Genomic DNA, 17,962 nt, shown 5'->3' with positions numbered 1-17,962 from the left:
AAAAAAAAAAAAAAAAAAAAAAAAAAACATATCTTAGTAAAACCAATACCTTCTCAGCTTCGCATCGAAGCTAAAAACACTTCATATTAAAATAAATACCTACTCAACTTCGCTACGAAGTTAATATAATGTTGCTGACGTTAAAATTTGTTGCAATTGTTTCTTTCCTGTTTCAACGAATAATTTAACAAACGCAATAAATAGAAAAATCTCTCAGTAGTTTTTTTCTTTTTATAATAAATTCAAAGTGTTTTTTTTAGTGATGGGAAATATCGAATAGAAACTATCGAACTATTCGATAGTCATTCAAAAAATATTCGAATAGTAAAAATATTCGATAGTTACACAATATTCGAATAGTTTTAAAAACTATTCAATAGTCTATTCGAATAGTTTAAAATATTTGAAAATGCCCATCACTAATTTTTACTATTATTAATTGTATAATAATTTATTTATAAGTATTCGTTAATTATCTTCTTATTATAATTAAGTATACTTAATAAAAATTTTAGGTAGAACTAATCGAATATTTTTTAAAACCATTCGGTAGCCCATTCGAATAGTTTATGCTAAAAATAAACTATTCGGTTGTATAAAAACTATTCGAAAATGCCCATCACTACTTTTTTTCATTGATTGATATTGCGTCCTATTTTCCTTAATACGAAATTAGCAAAATAGCTCAATACAGAGCGACAGAGATGAATACAAGTACAGAGGAGAACATAAAAAATTTAACCAATTTTTCCATATATACTTAAAATACAATTTTTTTTTATTAAATAACATTAATTACATTAATAAAAATTTAATATAACTTTTAGGAAATTATTTTTATAAATTAATGATGTCAATTGTATTTTTAGCCACGGAAAAAATATGCAGCAATGACAATATAAAGTGTAAACTGATGGGGATAGAAAATCAACTTAATACACATAGTACAAAGACAAAGAGTGTACAATGCACAGAAAATGAGGTATGCGAAGTGGAATATGAAAAGTACTCAAAAAATATAACCGAAAAAAGTTTTTTTATAAATTTATGGTGTAATGAATTAAATACTTATTCTACAATGAAAAAAGATTTAAATGGTGTGTTTAAATACTATTTACCCGAAGGAAACTATTTGACAAAGTTATATTATTTGGAAGGCTTTGAAGGAAAAGAAGAAGTATTTGAATTTAAATAACTTAGATTGTTTCACTATTTAAACAAGTTTTTTTTTCTCAAAATTAAAACAGAAACTATTTTAAGTAATTCATGTTATGAGACATTCTTTTGTATAATTATATTTGTTTTATTTATTATCATAATTTTAATTAAAAATAATAGCTGTAATATGTTGTAATAATAGTATTAACGTGACAAAAATTATGTTATCATCTTATTACTTATATTATTGTGTATTAAAGGAAAATATTGTAAAATTTGATCACAATTAAACTATATGTCAATAAAAATATCTGGAAACACTAATGATGTTGGTCTCATAATTGAATTTAAAAAAAAAAGTATAAAAAGACGGGTAAACGGTGGTATTAAAAAACACTCGCACATAGAATCTCTCTGAGTCACATCATAAGTGTGAAGAGACACATTTTTAAAAGAAAAAAAAAGATTACTTTTTATTTGATGGAAACTTATTCAAAGGTAAGCAAAAACGCTGGGTATAAAATTTTAGTATAAACAATAAAGTTTAAATAAGTACTTTTGGTAAAATTGAATCCATATAGAGTAGATTTTATTTGAGCTGTTATTTTACGGCTGGCGATTGCTCTGGATTTTTGGTAAATTAAAATTTACACACACACATATATATGTGGTGATATTTCTTTACTTTGGGATTGTGTTAGTAAAAGAAAAACCCTCGGAACACCGACCTCGATATAAAAAGTAACTCAAAAAATAAGGAATTAGGCTTAGATCATAAAAGTCTCAATTATTTTAATATCTTTTCAAACAACATACCCATACAGATATATTATATTATATTTTTATTCTTTTAATATTTATATCCATACCTTTGTAAGTTACAACAAATAGAAACAAAAATATAAATGTTTTGCATGAAAATGATACTCCAGAATCAATTTAACATAAATATAGTAGATATTTAATTAATAAAATGAGTAAAATTCAAAAATAGAAAATAATGAAATGAATATGGTATATTTTTCGAGTATTGGATTATTTTTCAACATTGTATAATAAGATATATTTATTAATAATAACAATAATATTTTTAATACGAAATTAATCAGTCCAATAGCTGCGGATAATTAAATGTTATCATTTATTCATAATTATAGGTTAAGTTTAAATTCATTTTATTATTTAAATAAATCTTCTTCCTTTTACTTCTTATTTTTTTCACCTTAATATCAAAGACTTGTGGTCGGCTACCCTTATCCTAAAATTCCACTTGACACGATCTCCCACATCATCTACGCTCACACCAGCTGTCTTCATATCGTATTCAATAGCATCCCTCCATCTCTTTTTTGGTCTTCCTCTACCTCTTCTTGTTTCAACATTCATTTCTATAACTATTCTTACAGCTTCCGATTCTTCTCTCCTCATAACCTAGCCATCCTCATGACTCTAGCCAACTTCTTAGCCTTCTAAGATTTAAAATCCCTCTTCGCACCACCCGTTCTAACACTACATTCCTTATCCCCCTACCCCTTCTCATTTCCTTGACCCAACCCCAATGATTCGCCTTATGCGGTTAGTTAATAATGATCCAGCTTTCGATTTATTTTAATTAAGCCTCGTTTATGTTGTTTTAATTTTTATTTTGTATCAATGTATATAAATTTTCTTTTGTTACTTGTTTCTCACTAAAATTTATTAATGATGTTTATGATGACTGTTATATATATTTTGGGCTTTGCCTGTATACAATTTTATAAATAAATAAAAAAATAAATAAATAACATGACCAAATCATGTATGATTTTTCATACAATTTTTCTCTCATTTTATCTACGATTGACGATACACCTATTCTCACTCTTATGTGTTCCTTATCTTCTCTAGTCATTCCATTTATCCATTTATGCATTCTCGCCTCTGCTACACTCATTCTCTGTTTTATTTTCTTGTCAACCGCCCAACACTCTGAACCATACATCATAGCTGGTTTCATTACAGTCTTATAGAATTTACCTTACAGCCTCATTGGAATTCTTTTATCGCATAAGACACCAGACGCTTCTCTCCACTTTAACCACCTACACTTCATCTTGTATCTTACATTCTCGTCAATACCATCGCTCTTTTGCATAACTGATCCTAAAAACTTAAAACTTTTTACCTCTTGTATTGTCACTGAACTTTTCATTTCACCTACCTCGTGTTCTCCTCTGTCAAACTTATACTGTATATACTCTGTCTTACTTCTGCTTATTCATAAACCCTATTCTTCAAGTGCTGATCTCCATACCTCTAGCCTTTGATTAATTTCCTCTCTATTTTCTCTTATTAATACTAGATCGTCAGTGAACAATATGCACCACGGCTGCACTTCTCCTTGTATTTCTCTAGTATTTTCATCCATCACTGTAGAAAATAAGTAAGGACTTAAATCAGAACCTTGTTGCACTCCTATTCTTACCCTAAAATCTTGTATTACTGCCCTCACATTTTTTACCCGTGCCATCATACATATCTTCTATTATATAAATGTACCTTTTTTTTTTGACTCCTTTTCTCATTAATGCCCAAACCATTAATCTAACCTCTCTCGGTACTCTATCTTATGCTTTCTCCAAATCTATAAATACCATACACAGATTATTCTTCTATTCCCTAAACGTTTCTATTAGTTGCCTCATACAAAATAATGGCTCCATTGTTGACTTACCAGGCATAAAGTATATTAAGCATCACACGGTACATATAATTTTATATTGAATATTATTGCTTATTTATAATTTTCTTAATAATATTTTAAAATTATTTTATATATTTTTTATTGGATTGTATATAGAGTAAATTTAATAAACAACAGCCAGATAGAAAATTAACTAAAGACAAGACTAATTAATTTATATAAGTACAAGTGAATATTTTTATTATATTGACAACAACTAGATAGATAATTAAATTAAAGATAAACAAAGTTATTTCTATGATTACAAGTGAAAAGGTTTATTTTGTCTACTAAGTAAACAAATATGCATTAATTTAAAATGATTACCAAACTATTGTTTAAAAACTGAAATACAATTAAAAATTCAATTATATTAAAATAGACTAATACAATGATTAATAACTTACAATCTTATAATTGTTGTTATAATGAGTTCACCAGGAGCATGCATTAAGTTAAATTTATAATGAATTAAATATGCTTAAACATGCTTAAATTTGTGATATTTACAACTAAATTCGAAATGGTCAATTCTATAATACATAGACTTCTAGAAATCAATTAATTAATATTTATTTGATTTCTAAATTGCAAGATATTTATTTAACTTGTTGGTCAGAGGACCAATAGGATCAATTTATTAGCAAATTTTGTGATATAAGGAACAATGAGTGATATTGACAAATAATATTCAATTTTGTGAGTATTAATATGATTTTTAAATTAAGAAACCTGTTAGTTTCTGAAAAGACTAAAGAAATATAACTTTATGTAAATACAAGTGTGATTGTAGACAAGATATATGAAAAAAATTGAATATTAGCGACTGATCAACAATGAATTTTAATAATTATAGTTAATTTTGCAAGACATTTTGTAAATGAGTAAAACAATTATGAGATTTAACTAATAAAGTTTTCCCAGACCCCACAAAGGAGTATTAGAATTTTAGTGATTGGTTTCAATAATAATTGTCAGATTCTGACTTTGACTTTTAAATGTACTACTAAACAATATTTGATCAATATAACAACAACAAAATTTGTAATAATTAACTTAGATTACCAATAAACTAGTATTTTACTAAGAAATTTGAAATCAACCACGAGATTTCTAAAACTTGATTTAATAAATAAAGAGAAAATGTGTTGTAAGCAAAGTTCCCTACATTTTACAATATTAATGTTTATTACCATTAAAAATATGTCAATAATATGACAACCCAAATGTTGAAAAACATAAAAAAAAACAATAATTGTCAGTTAAAATAATGACGATTAAGCACGGATATACGAGAAAAAACTAAGACGACTGATCAACTAAAAAGAACAGAGTGATGATATTCAAGCGCATAACGGCTACTCTGATGGATTGACTTGACTAGTGATTAGAGAAACGAAGGGTGACTCATCAGTCTGACCAAGAATTAAAGATAGGCTTTGTTAGGCGCAAACAATATGTAAATACTCATTTTTTACTAATTAGTAATAATATCAAAAATTAAAAAAGATAGAAATAGTCTGATTGCAGATTTGAAAACAGCACGAATAGTTGAAAAAGAAAAGTAAATTATTACTTCAGATGAAAGTTTCTCGTAGTCCAGCGTATTTATTCATAAGTTACAACAATTTTTTACAAGTACTTTATTATTTATAATTTATCCGTGTATGTTACAATATTAAATTATTGGATATCAATTAAAATCTAAATATAATTACTATAATTATTATTTTTTAATATATTATACATTTAAATCAAAGTACTAATCTGGATATAATTAAGGAAATAGGATTTTATGTTGTTTTTTTTTTAATCATTCATCAATTTCTTAAAATTAAACACTATCTACAGATTTGCAACGAAGCGTTTCTTATGATAGTGATTTTAATCACTGTCAGATATCGTCTATAATTGTCCCAACTATGCCACATATCTAGTCGAACACATTACCCTTAAAAATTGAAAAAATTTCCCTCGTTCCCCGCAAATGGGCGAAATCTCCAAAAAAATTACAAATTTAATAATCGGTAAATTTTGTTATTTTTTAGAAAAACTAACTTTTTCAAATTAATTTTTGAAAATGTTCCGGAAATACTGCGTTCTTTAAACATATATCAAATTAAAGCTTATTTTATGTTCTATAAAATGAAAAAAAAATTTCAAATTGTCCCGACACTTTATCTTCTGCATGTAAACGGCTGCCGTAGTTAAAAAAACGCTATTTTTGTGTTAATATTTTCAACTTAAAAATGCTATAACTTTTCGAAAAATTTATGTATCAGCACAAAATTTTTATTTTATTTTATAGTGTATGACATAACCTTTGATTTGATATATGTTTAAAGGACGCAGTATTTCCGAAACATTTTCAAAAGTTAAGTTGAAAAAGTTCTATTTTTTATACAATGTTTCAAGTTTTGAACACCCTCTATATAAGGGGAAATTGTCCAATTTTAATAAAAAAGTATGTCAAATAATAGATGTATTTATAATGTATTTAGAAAAAAACATCATGGTAAAATTAATACCTACTCTGTTTCGCATCGAAGCTAAAATTAATATTATACATATTAGATATAATCAAGGAAATAGAAGTTGATGTTGCTGTTGTAATTATCCACCATTTTGTAAGAATTAAACACTATCTACAGATTTGCATCAAAGAGTTTCTTATGATAGTAATTTTAATCACTGTCAGATTAAATCTATACTGGACTCAACTATGCCACGTCCCCACTGTGCTTGGTTATTTAAAATTATATTTATGTAAAGAGCTGTGTTTTAATAATCATTTTATTTTATTATAAACTAAATTAATATTATTTATGTGTGAAGAGCACGTATTTCCTCTTTCTTTTAGCCAAAGTTCAGGGCGAGTGTCCAGACGGCTCTTGGCGTGTTATATTAATTTCTGATTAACATTAAAAGTTGTGTTCCAATACAGTCCGTGATATTTGTTATATTATTTGATTTTGTTTAAATTCTTTATTTTATTTTTGTTGTGTATTTTTGTAGACATGGTTTTTGATACATTCGTATTTTTGTGTTTAACTCCATTTTCTTTTTTTTAACGATTAAATTAAATTAATTAACTGAAGTAATCGCGTATATTTTATCCCTATTCCTTAATCTAGACACAAACTACGGTTGTTTTACATATCAATCATCTACAACTTGTAGGTCCCAGGTTTGTTGCAATTTTTCCACAAAATCAGTCGAGTTTTTTACATAGGAAGATGTTTTTTCAGTGTAAGTTTTCAAAATTTGTGCTAAGTGACCTTCCAGGTTATATGGTTAAATTGCAAACGGAGCTTTTCCGAACTTAGCCATTGCTCTTAGGAATTTTTTATGAGTCCCAATAACTTAATATACTACAGAACGCAGAATAAATACAAGATATTAAAATTGAGTGTTGAAAATTATGTTGTTTATGGATTTTTCATAAAACGCAAATTGTAAATTTTGTAAATTCTAAAAAGCGTTAAAATTATTTCTCCATCATAAAATTTTCACCAGACGTTTTAATTGTCTAAAAGAAAGTACAATGTAAATTTGAAAAAATTCGTTCAGTTACTTTTGTGTAATGAGATGATAAAGTTGGCTATTTTCAGCAAACCTTGCATATTCAAGACCGTAAAACGATACAAAAAAAATTATAAATCGATTCAAATATGATATGGGTTAAAAAAACATTGCTAAAAGTTTCTGAAAATAAAAAAAAAAATTTTGACCTTCAAATTTTGCTATTAAAATACAGCAAAATTTAAAAAATTTCGATGTTCAAAAAAATTCAAAATTTATAAACATAAGAATGAAATTGAAGTACTATTTAATGAGTAAAACAGTGCTAGTTCCACAGTGATACCTTATTTGGTTGTGAAGTTATAGGCTCTAGAACATAAGCTGTTTTTTCATGTTTTTAATTATAAAAAATACACTTTCTGGTAAAAAAACAATAAAAAAAAATATATATATTATTTTTGTTGTCAATGACCTTTAAGAAGTCTATGATATAAATTTCATAAATTTCTGAACTATACCAGCACACACATTAGGTGATTTCACATGGAATGACCCTTATATAATTAAAACATTTAGAAATTATTCTTAATAAAATATAAAAAATCAAAGCATATAATATAAGAGATGTACGACGGCAATGTGTCGCTTAACTCGATAGATGACTAAATCTTATACATTTTTATAATAGACTGCATTAGTAACACTACATAACCGAGAAAGGAATAAAAAGTATTTTTTTAAAACCCAACTCTTCTCCCAAGGCCGAAAGGAAGTAAACCAGGATTGTTACGTTTTAAACACTTCTTCTTTAAAATAATTTTTTATACATCAAAAATGTCAAAATTTACATAGGTTTTATGGTACATTTTAAACGTTATAAATTATTTATTTATGTATCAAACAGATTTAACATGTTTTTTACAACCCTATCCCAACATTTATTTTGTACATAATTTAGTTGATATATACAATCATTTTTTTTAATGGTTTACTTATTCAATTATAATTAGGATATTATATTGGGAAGTTAAAATTATTTATATAGTAGTATCTCAGTAACTCATATTAATTTATCATATTAAATGATTTATTTAATATAATGATTAAAAATGCTATTCACAAATTTGAATCGATGCGTTTTTTATGATAGTGATTTTAATCACTGTGAGATTCAAATTTATTCAAGTTCTTACTTCACCAAATCCCAACTGTGCGGAGTTGTTTTTTAACGAATTAGACATTATATGATACGTCAATTTTATCTATTAACTTTTAAAACTAAACCTTGAAAAAAACTGTAGGACAATTGAATGTTTATATGGCAAAAAATAATCCTATAACTTATTGTTAATTTTATAGATACAAAAAACTTTTAATAAATAATTATAATAATGATATTACAAAATATTTTTACAAATACAGTATTTATTTTAATAAAATTAGGAAATAAGGCACTTAATTTAAAAATGTAATGGCAAAAGATCACAATTTTTAAGTAATTTGCATTTAATGCAATATATGTTTGAAGTTTGTTTATCCAAAATTTTCAAAATGATGAATGAAGTATGGTAACTTTCGACCTTTATTTACTTCTTCACAAGCTGACATAACACTTTTGGTCAATGGTCTTGGACCACAACTAAATACACCTATTTTACTAACCTACAAAATAAAATAAAAATTAAGTTGCATTATAAGATTAAAAAAAATAATTCTTCACGTGTTACTTACATAGCTGTGTTTCTTTTGAACAAATTTCAAAAATGATGACATGTCTGGGCGACCGAAATGGTTTACAGCTTTTAAACCAGTAAACATACTCATTTTACTTAGTCGTTGAAAATGATTTTCACAAATATACTGCAAAAAAATAATAAAAATTCATGTACTTGAAATTAATTTATTCTATATTAATAAAAAAATCAATTTTCGTTAAAATATTTACCAGCATAGTTGTCCTCAGATCAAACTTGTGAAAAAATTGAGTAATAAATATATGAATTTCAAGAACATTGGTAACATCTTTTCTTTCGACATCTCGAAGCACGTCTATAAACCATTCGAAATGTTTGTGCGAAGGGCAAATCCACAAAAAGTATACCTATTAGTATTGGTTAAATTTGTATAGTTATTATAAATATGTTATGGGTAATAACAATAAATCATTTATTAAATTAAAAAAGTATAACAGATCAACACACTTTTTTACATGATACACCTGAATAACGGTTTGTTGAAGTACCAAAAACTAAATCATTTAAAATAGAAGCATATGGAGTCACTCCAATACCACCACCAACCATGACAGCAACTTCAAATTTATACCAGTCTTGATTTCCACCACCAAATGGTCCTTCCAGTCGTATCTAAAAGCACATATAAAATATTTTTATTTTTATTGTTAAATAAATTTAAATTATTTACTTTTGGTCGATGAAAATCAGGATTTATATTACTAGGATCAAAAAAGTTTCTAAGTTTCCACGTCCATTGTCCTTGCGCTTTTATATGACATGACAAAAAATTTTCGTGTGGAGCTGATGTTAACGTAAATGAATGATACTCAGTAGACTTTAAAGCTGTACAATTAAGCCGTACCCATTGGCCAGAAAGATATTTGAAGTTAGGTGGACGATAGAACTTAACTTTTAAAACATCTGATGGTAAAAGCTCTGTTTCCAAAATATCCAAAGCCATATATTTTGTCCTTAAACTGACCACTTTATCTAAAATAAATATTATTCCTGGACCTATGAAATATTTCCAGAAAGTAGGAGGTCCTGTTATTCTTCCTAGTCCATGCAACAACATGAGTACATACATAGCTACGTACAGGCAATGAGTAGACCAGAAGTATGTGTATGCTTTTTTTCGAATGATCGGATGAGCAAATGTATATATAATTATCATAATAACAAATAAGAGTACTCCAGTAATACCTAAAAATTGATACTTAATATTAATTATCAAAATATGAAGTAAAGAAAATGTATTAATTTATTACCAGTTATTGTTTTAAAAAGCCAAAATGATATTCCAGGTTTGTAATCTGACGGAAAATGTATTTCAGACGTTAAACAGTGAATGTGTTCTAGAGGTTGTGTTGAAACATGATAAAAGTTGATGATATGACCAACTGTGTGTATAATTGAAAAAAAAAATGCAGTACAAGCTACTACTTTATGGAATGGTATATGTGAATCTAAAGGTATGTATTGTTGAATGGAAAAATCTTTTAATTTAGTTAGTAAATTTCTTGACATGCTTAACAACAACAGACTATAACCGAATGAAAGTGAAGCAGCAGAACCTCTAGTTAGGGCTATCCCTACTCCCATTATATGTCGGAGATCTGTGTGTTCTGCCAAAAATGAGTAATCTGGAAAAAATCAATGAATTATGACTAAATGTATATTAAATAGTGAATATATAACACATACATATAAACTGATGAACAAATAACGATATAGTTATAACGTAGTAGATAAATAAATAAAATATATTTTGTCGATTTTCTTCTAAGTATGTTACTACACAGTCTATGTGGGATTTTATTTTTCCTTTGTCATCGTGCATTGAAGGATCGACGTGGAAACTAGTCATTCTTAAAATAAAATAGTTTTTATTACTACGAATATAATAATAATACAGTTTATTCTCTAAACAATTTTATATTACGTATAATACATAACGTATTCAATTCATAGGCGTGCGCTCAGGGACAAGGTGCTTTTGCTGCATCCGACTGATCTAGTTATATTAAATGAGCCGTTTAGAGTCAATCAAGGTGGTTACATTTTAAACATATTAAAAATACCAAAATTTTCGAATTTTATATTGGTCTAATGGAAGATATAAACTGTTTATCTATATTTTAAACGTGTTTTTAACAACCTTAGAGTCAACATGAGATGTTCAGACATGGTGCTATCTAAGAAATCTCCAAACAATATTTGACTAGAAAATAGCTAGACTCGAAAAAATTGAATTTAGAACATTTTTAACTTTAAATTTTTCAATGATGTAATAACTTTTAAGATACAGTCATTACAATAAATTAAAGTTAAATATTCTTAAAAAAATATATTATTATATGTTCACAAAATATTGTTTGATATTGTTCATTGCTTCAATTATATAATTCTTATTTAGTACTAGTAAGATGTTTTTTTAATTAATGACTATGATTAATGTAAACTTTAATTTTATTTAACGTGTAAAATGTTAAATAATTTGTTTTTTTGTTAAAAGGGCACTTAGATTCATAGATAACGGGGGAAGGTACTTAGCGCATAGTGCCCTTCTATGGTTTAAGAAAGTGATATTTATTTTTTACAAAAAAAATTAGGATGGGGGAAAATCAATTTAGCTCTTTATCTTTTTTATGGATTTCTGCCAATGCACAAGTTCTATTGTAAAATTATGAGACATATGCCCTTTTAACAAAAAGCAATTCGAATATAAGTTAAAATAAAATGTTCTAGTGATGGTTTTACCTATAAAGAGAAAGGTAGTACTAAAAGAGGGTAATTACTTACTCCTGAAATAATTAGGGATGATTAATTGAGACTATAAATATTAAGAAATTTTTTTTTTAGTGTGCCGTTATGTCTTCCCCGGCCGGGGATGATTAAATTATTTACATGGATACATATTCCTCGTAAGCATAACTTTTAATGGGAATGTTAAGTTCTAAATAGAAATTTATTATGCAAAAATAAATTACCGAGCTACATTCGTGGATGTATCTAAAAAATTTTGTTTGGCTCCTTTACAGTCTAAACCTATGGCGACAAAATCTCCTTTGTATTCTTTCATCATTAGTTTAAAATCAGCATAAGTCAAAAAGTCTTTATTTGAAAGTCCCGCATTCTATCAAAATTAATATCGAGTATAAGAACAAATAATAGTTTTTTTTTTGTGTTATATTGCTAGTTACTTGAAACATTCCATCAATTAATTCTGTCACGTGAGCATCAGAAAGGCTTGTAGTTCTAGCAATTTCAACTAATGAACGGAGCATTTCAGAAAACTCTCCTTTATCTATTACACCATTTCGATCATTATCACACATGTCAAATATTATTCGAAGTTTGTCTTCAGTTTTACCTCGAGAAAACAATACTACAGTATCTAAAAATTCCTAGAAAACAAAATAAGTAATTTTATAGTAAAATATTGTCATAAAATAATATTTTAATTATCATACTTGGAATGAAATTCTTCCGTCCCCATCTTTGTCAACAATATTAAACATCATGCGAACAAATACGGCATCAGATTTCATTCCCAAAGCTGAAGCAAATTCCGCTTTAGATAGAGAAGTTCTCATTACAACCTAAAAATATACTATTTTAACATTTTGGTTTATTCAAAATTAAATTTTATACTCTGATTAAAATAATTAAAATGCCAATTATTAATTATAACATGATTATTAGGGCATGATTATTTTATGTGGAAGAGAGAAAGCGTAAAGCTAGTAAAAGATTGTAAAGTAATACCAGACGAGAGTGTAACTACACAACATAGATTGATGGTAATGGAATTGTGGTGTACCGGAAAGAGAATAAACAAAAATAGAAGAAACACATGGGAAAAATCGAAGATCCGGTGGTGGAAATTGAAAGGGGAAAATGAAAAAGAGTTTGTAAAGAGAGGACGGTGTGGAATGTCGAGGGAGACATAAATGATGTGTGATATAGATTTGGTTGTTGTGTAAAGAATACTGCAAAGGAGATTGTTGGTGAGGTAGGAGTAGAATACCAAGAAACAAGGAAACTTGGTGGTGGGATGAGGGACGTTCAAAAAACCACAGAAAGTAAGAAAAAGCAATTCAAAGTATGGCAGAATAGCAAAAGGAGAGAAGATTGGATGGAGTATAAACGCTTGTGCAAATAAGCCAAGTGTGCAGTAAGTAAGGCGAAGTTTAAGAGGTATGATGGGTTGTATGATAGGCTAGGAACAAAAGAAGGCGAGAAAAAAATCTATAGACTTGCAAAGATAAGAGAGTAAAGGTCTAAAGATTATCATTATATAAGGTGTTGACAATAAGGTACTCTCGAGTGATGATGATGTGAAAAACGGTGGAAAGAGTATTTTAAAAAATTATTGAACGAGGAGTACCCAAAAGAGACATTAGAAGATATCTTGTGGAATGAGAGAATAATAGATTTAATTAGTGAGAAGAGGTATCGGAGGCTGTGGCATCAATGAGAAAGAATAAAGCAGTGGGACCAGATGAAGTGCCAGTAGAAGTATGGAAAATATTAGCCGGTGTTGGCATAAGGTGGTTGAAGGAACTTTTAAATAAAATCTTATTAGAAGGGAAAATACCAAATGAATTAAAGCTTATGAGTCATAGTATGGAAATTTGAGAAACAGAAATAGATAAGAGAATAAGAAATGAGACATCGGTATCTAAAAACCAGTTGGGATTTATGCCTGGTAAGTCAACAAAGGAGCCAGTATTTTGTGTGTGAGGCAACTAATAGAAAAGTTTAGGGAAAAGAAGAAAAAGCTGTGTATGGTATTTATAGATTTGAAGAAAGCGTATGACAGAGAACCGAGAGAGGTTTTAAAGTGGGCATTAATGAGAAAAGGAGTCCCGAAAAGGTACATTAATATAATAGAAGATATGTATGATGGCACTTGTACCAGGGTAAATAGCGTAGGAGGAGTATCAGAAGGTTTATAGGTGTATCGTCAATCGTGGATAAGACAAGAGAAAATAGACTTAGATGGTTTGGTCATGTTATGAGAAGACAGGAATCAGAAGTGGTAAGAACAGTTATAAAAATGAATATTGAAGGAAGAAGAAGTAGAGGAAGACCAAAATAGAAATGGAGATATTTTATGGAATGTAATATGATAACGACTGATGTGAGCGTAAAGGATGTGGGAGATCGTGTCAAGTAGAAGTTTAGGATAAGGATGACCGACCCCAAGTAATTGGGATTAAGATGAGGAAGAAGAAGAAGAAGAAGACATGATTAATTATCTACTAGTATTAGTAGTATTATTATATACAGAGTGTTCAGTAAGTCAGGAAACGGGTTTCTATTGTTCTCATTATTTGTAACAATGAGAACAATAGAAACCCGTTTCCTGACTTACTGAACACCCTGTATAGTAATTAATATACTAGTAATTTTCAAGTGTTTGCATTTTTTTTGTTACTTCTCGGAAAATTTTGTTATACAAGGAAAGATATTGATTTTTTCAGAATCTATTGAAAGCTTTTAATTTTTGTAAAGAAAATTATTATTTGATTTGAAAAACTATAATATTTTGTAGTCAATAATATTGCTTAGACAATTTAGGGGAAAAAACTGCACAAGTTCGCCGGCTGGTATCAAACACTTTATTCCTTAGGCCTTCCCCGTTTTTAACTACTTTCTGTTGTCCCCACGTACATCCGAAATGGGCACAATCCGCCTAATTTTGGTCAGGATACCTCATACTTTATTGACAATAATTTTTACGCCGACTGTTGACGTGACGCAACCTCATTTTTACTATTTACATATTTACTATTTACATTAAATTTATTTTCTGTACATTACACTTCTTGACAGGTAAATAAGTTTTTATATCATAAATAATTTTAATAGTTATTCATATATAATAAATATATATTGTTTTCGATCTAATAATAATACTAAATAATAAAATTTTTATCACACTATTCGGTAGAATGCACATTTTCAGTTTTAAATTTCATTTTATCAGTATTCAAATACATTTTTTCTTTACAAAAGCATATTTAATAAGTATATTAAGTATATAAATATATACTGATTTCATAGTTTTTTATTGAATGATTTTTTCAGCCCTCGCCGATATTTGTTATGTAAATAATAGTATATATGTTCTTTTTAAACTGTACTCGTTAATACATTTACTCTAATATAAGCCCGTTGTTTATGGGATAAAAATTTAATTAAACTAAAAATATCTAATTACTTCTCCATCTTCATCTCCACGTCTTCTTTCACCAGGCTTAAGGCCAAATGTAAGAGCATAAGCTTCTCTGAAAAAATGTTCTAGTCTTCGTTGACGTCTTTCACGTGTTTCTGCTTGAGCCAGTAAAAAATCTCTGGGTGCTTGCAAAGTTACTAAATGCTTTTTATGAGAATTTAAAAAAGCTTCTAATTTATTAACAAATTTTCTTCTTTCACCAATTGAATCGAATTCAAGAACGAGATCGTGGTCTTTCGGAACACGAATCAATACTAATGGACGTTTCTTTTTACTATTTTCTACCTGTAAAATTGAAAAAAAAAATTAATTTATAGGTACGCATATATATTAACACAAACATTAAAATAATTTTTAGGGTGCTAAATGTAATTTTTTTAAATTTTATGGATATTAATTGAGATTGTGAAGATGCTAAGTATCCTGAATAACTCTGAAATTGGCACAAATGTGCATATACATTTAGGATGACCCTTAGCTACATAAGAGGTTTTTTTTTTTAATATTTGTAAGTGCCACCCCCTAGAATTATTCGAATACATAATTATACAAAATAAATTTTACAAAATTTGGAGACGATTGGTCAACTGTAAGACGTGACCCAAGGGGATTAAAAATAACCCCTATGGGTGATTTTTTAGTTTTTTTTTGTCTATCTCAAAAACTTTAGCTTTTGCGAAAAAGTTTATTTGAACTTTTTTGTAGGTATACAATTTTTCTATAAAAAGTATATTTACAAAATTTTTCGAAAAGTTGTTATTTAGCCCTAAAAAAATAAAAACGTATATGTTCTATTCTTACCATTTAAATTGTTAATTTATAAATCGTTTATTGTAAAAACAAAAACAAATTCATTTAACCGTTGTTTTAAATTTAATTTTCTATACATTTTTAATTCGACATTTTTTCTTTTACTTATTATTCAAAACCTACAATTTCTTTAATTTTAATTAAAAAAAACACACCAGAGTAAAAGTAATACCGTCTCAGCCTCACATTGAAGCTAATTTTTTTGTTTCGGGGCCAATTTGAATTGTCAATCAAAGAGTTAAATAATATTCGTTCATTATGTATTTTTATTACAAGTTTATATAGTTTCGGATTGTATATAAATTTATAAGTTAACATTATTTTATTTTTTTAGGGCTAAATAAGAATTTTTCAAAAATTTTTGTAAATATACTTTTTATAGAAAAATTGTATACCTACAAAAAAGTTCAAATAAACTTTTTCGCAAAAGCTAAAGTTTTTGAGATAGACAAAAAAAAACTAAAAAATCACCCATAGGGGTTATTTTTAAGCCCATTGGGGTACGCTTATAGTTGACCAATGGTCTCCAAATTTTGTAAAATTTATTTTTTCATGTATTCGAATAATTCTAGGGAGTAATTTTTAAATTTTATAAATAAGGGGCACCCTATATGTATATTATACATATTATAGATACAAGTGCATTTATATATTTTTTTTTTAAGAATACGAAAAATATTTTACTTGTGATTCTTCAACAGTTATTGTGTCACAACCCTCAAAATTAACTGATCTCAATTTTTCACCCTTACGATCAACAGTATGAATATACGCCTGTGGCCCGAATCTCACTTTTACTAAACGTCTATGATTTGCATGTAACCATTCTCTAACAGACATTTTATCAACCATAATGCCATTTGATTTATTACCAGACTTCATTTCTTCTTGTTTCATTCTGAGATGTCTTTTTCGTTTATTTTGAAGTTTAACTACACCATAACCAGCTCCGGCACAAATAAGAGGGACGACTCCTAAGAATATACATGCATATATGTACGCTAGTTCATTTCCCTAAAATAAGAAATATGTTAGATATTTTTAGTTGTATTATTATGAAAAATGAATGAATTGATTACTTCAAAATAATCAAACCCCTTTAAGTAAGAACAGGGCTCTAACATTGACGGCTCAATTTGACTAGGTTGAGGACATGGATCTCCATCATTCCAGAAAAATACTTCTCGTTGTATAGTTCCTGGTTCTATGTTAGAACTATTCACTATTATATCCCAAAGTGTAACTGAACGAATCCATTCTATTTCCTGGTTTGTAAAAATTCTGAAAAATATTTAACACGATTATAAAGAGATATATAAATATACAGTGATCTACCAGGTTCTGACATTTTTAATAATTTTCAATCTAGCGAATATTTTACCTTACTTCAATTTAAAATAATTTATATAGTTTTGGACTAAGTTAAATATATTTTTGAACTATTTATGCCAAAAATTTGTTCATTTTTCTCAATTTAAAAAGTCATTTTTCAACTCTTTTTTTACAAAAAGTTTTATTGGATCGATAACATTAGGATAGGTACTTATTAAGTACCTTTTAATACGTAGAGTAGATATGAAATGCGGGCAGAGTATACTTATAATAGTTGAGCTACACATACCCTCACTACATTCTCACTCTATGTGTTTGAATGCCTGTAACTCAATGAGTTTTATACTTTTTCTTTTTCCTTGCCTTATTCCCAACTACTTTGGGTCGATCACCCTTATCCTAAACTTCTACTTGACACGATCTCCCACATCCTTTACG

General features: G+C 27.7%; 2 protein-coding genes across 4 annotated transcripts in view; one reads left to right on the top strand and one right to left on the bottom strand.

Moving 5' to 3' along the window:
- Positions 1-1,561, top strand: part of LOC126908046 (uncharacterized) — a 17,803-nt gene extending 16,242 nt beyond the window's left edge. For 2 of the 3 annotated variants that reach the window (XM_050689884.1, XM_050689885.1), the window contains exon 12: positions 870-1,561. In XM_050689884.1, the coding sequence (XP_050545841.1) occupies positions 870-1,195 (326 nt within the window). In that variant the 3' untranslated portion in view covers positions 1,196-1,561. The remainder of the gene's footprint in view (positions 1-869) is intronic. The other variant, XM_050689883.1, reaches the window with a different exon arrangement.
- A 7,238-nt stretch (positions 1,562-8,799) lies between these two features.
- Positions 8,800-17,962, bottom strand: part of LOC126908066 (dual oxidase) — a 31,598-nt gene continuing 22,435 nt past the window's right edge. Inside the window, exons 10-22 of the mRNA XM_050689917.1 lie at positions 17,272-17,473; positions 16,877-17,206; positions 15,368-15,667; positions 12,612-12,740; positions 12,342-12,545; positions 12,129-12,274; positions 10,843-11,006; positions 10,407-10,781; positions 9,827-10,341; positions 9,604-9,768; positions 9,348-9,503; positions 9,134-9,262; positions 8,800-9,064 (exon numbers count right to left, since the gene is read on the bottom strand). Coding sequence (XP_050545874.1) covers positions 8,936-9,064; positions 9,134-9,262; positions 9,348-9,503; positions 9,604-9,768; positions 9,827-10,341; positions 10,407-10,781; positions 10,843-11,006; positions 12,129-12,274; positions 12,342-12,545; positions 12,612-12,740; positions 15,368-15,667; positions 16,877-17,206; positions 17,272-17,473 — 2,944 coding nt within the window. The 3' untranslated portion in view covers positions 8,800-8,935. The remainder of the gene's footprint in view (positions 9,065-9,133; positions 9,263-9,347; positions 9,504-9,603; positions 9,769-9,826; positions 10,342-10,406; positions 10,782-10,842; positions 11,007-12,128; positions 12,275-12,341; positions 12,546-12,611; positions 12,741-15,367; positions 15,668-16,876; positions 17,207-17,271; positions 17,474-17,962) is intronic.

The sequence above is a fragment of the Daktulosphaira vitifoliae genome, unplaced genomic scaffold (assembly GCF_025091365.1).
Source record: "Daktulosphaira vitifoliae isolate Bord-2020 unplaced genomic scaffold, ASM2509136v1 Scaffold_5, whole genome shotgun sequence".
Taxonomy (NCBI): Eukaryota; Metazoa; Arthropoda; class Insecta; order Hemiptera; family Phylloxeridae; genus Daktulosphaira; species Daktulosphaira vitifoliae.
Note: the sequence above shows the minus strand (reverse complement) of the source record. Positions and strands in the feature narration are given on the sequence as shown.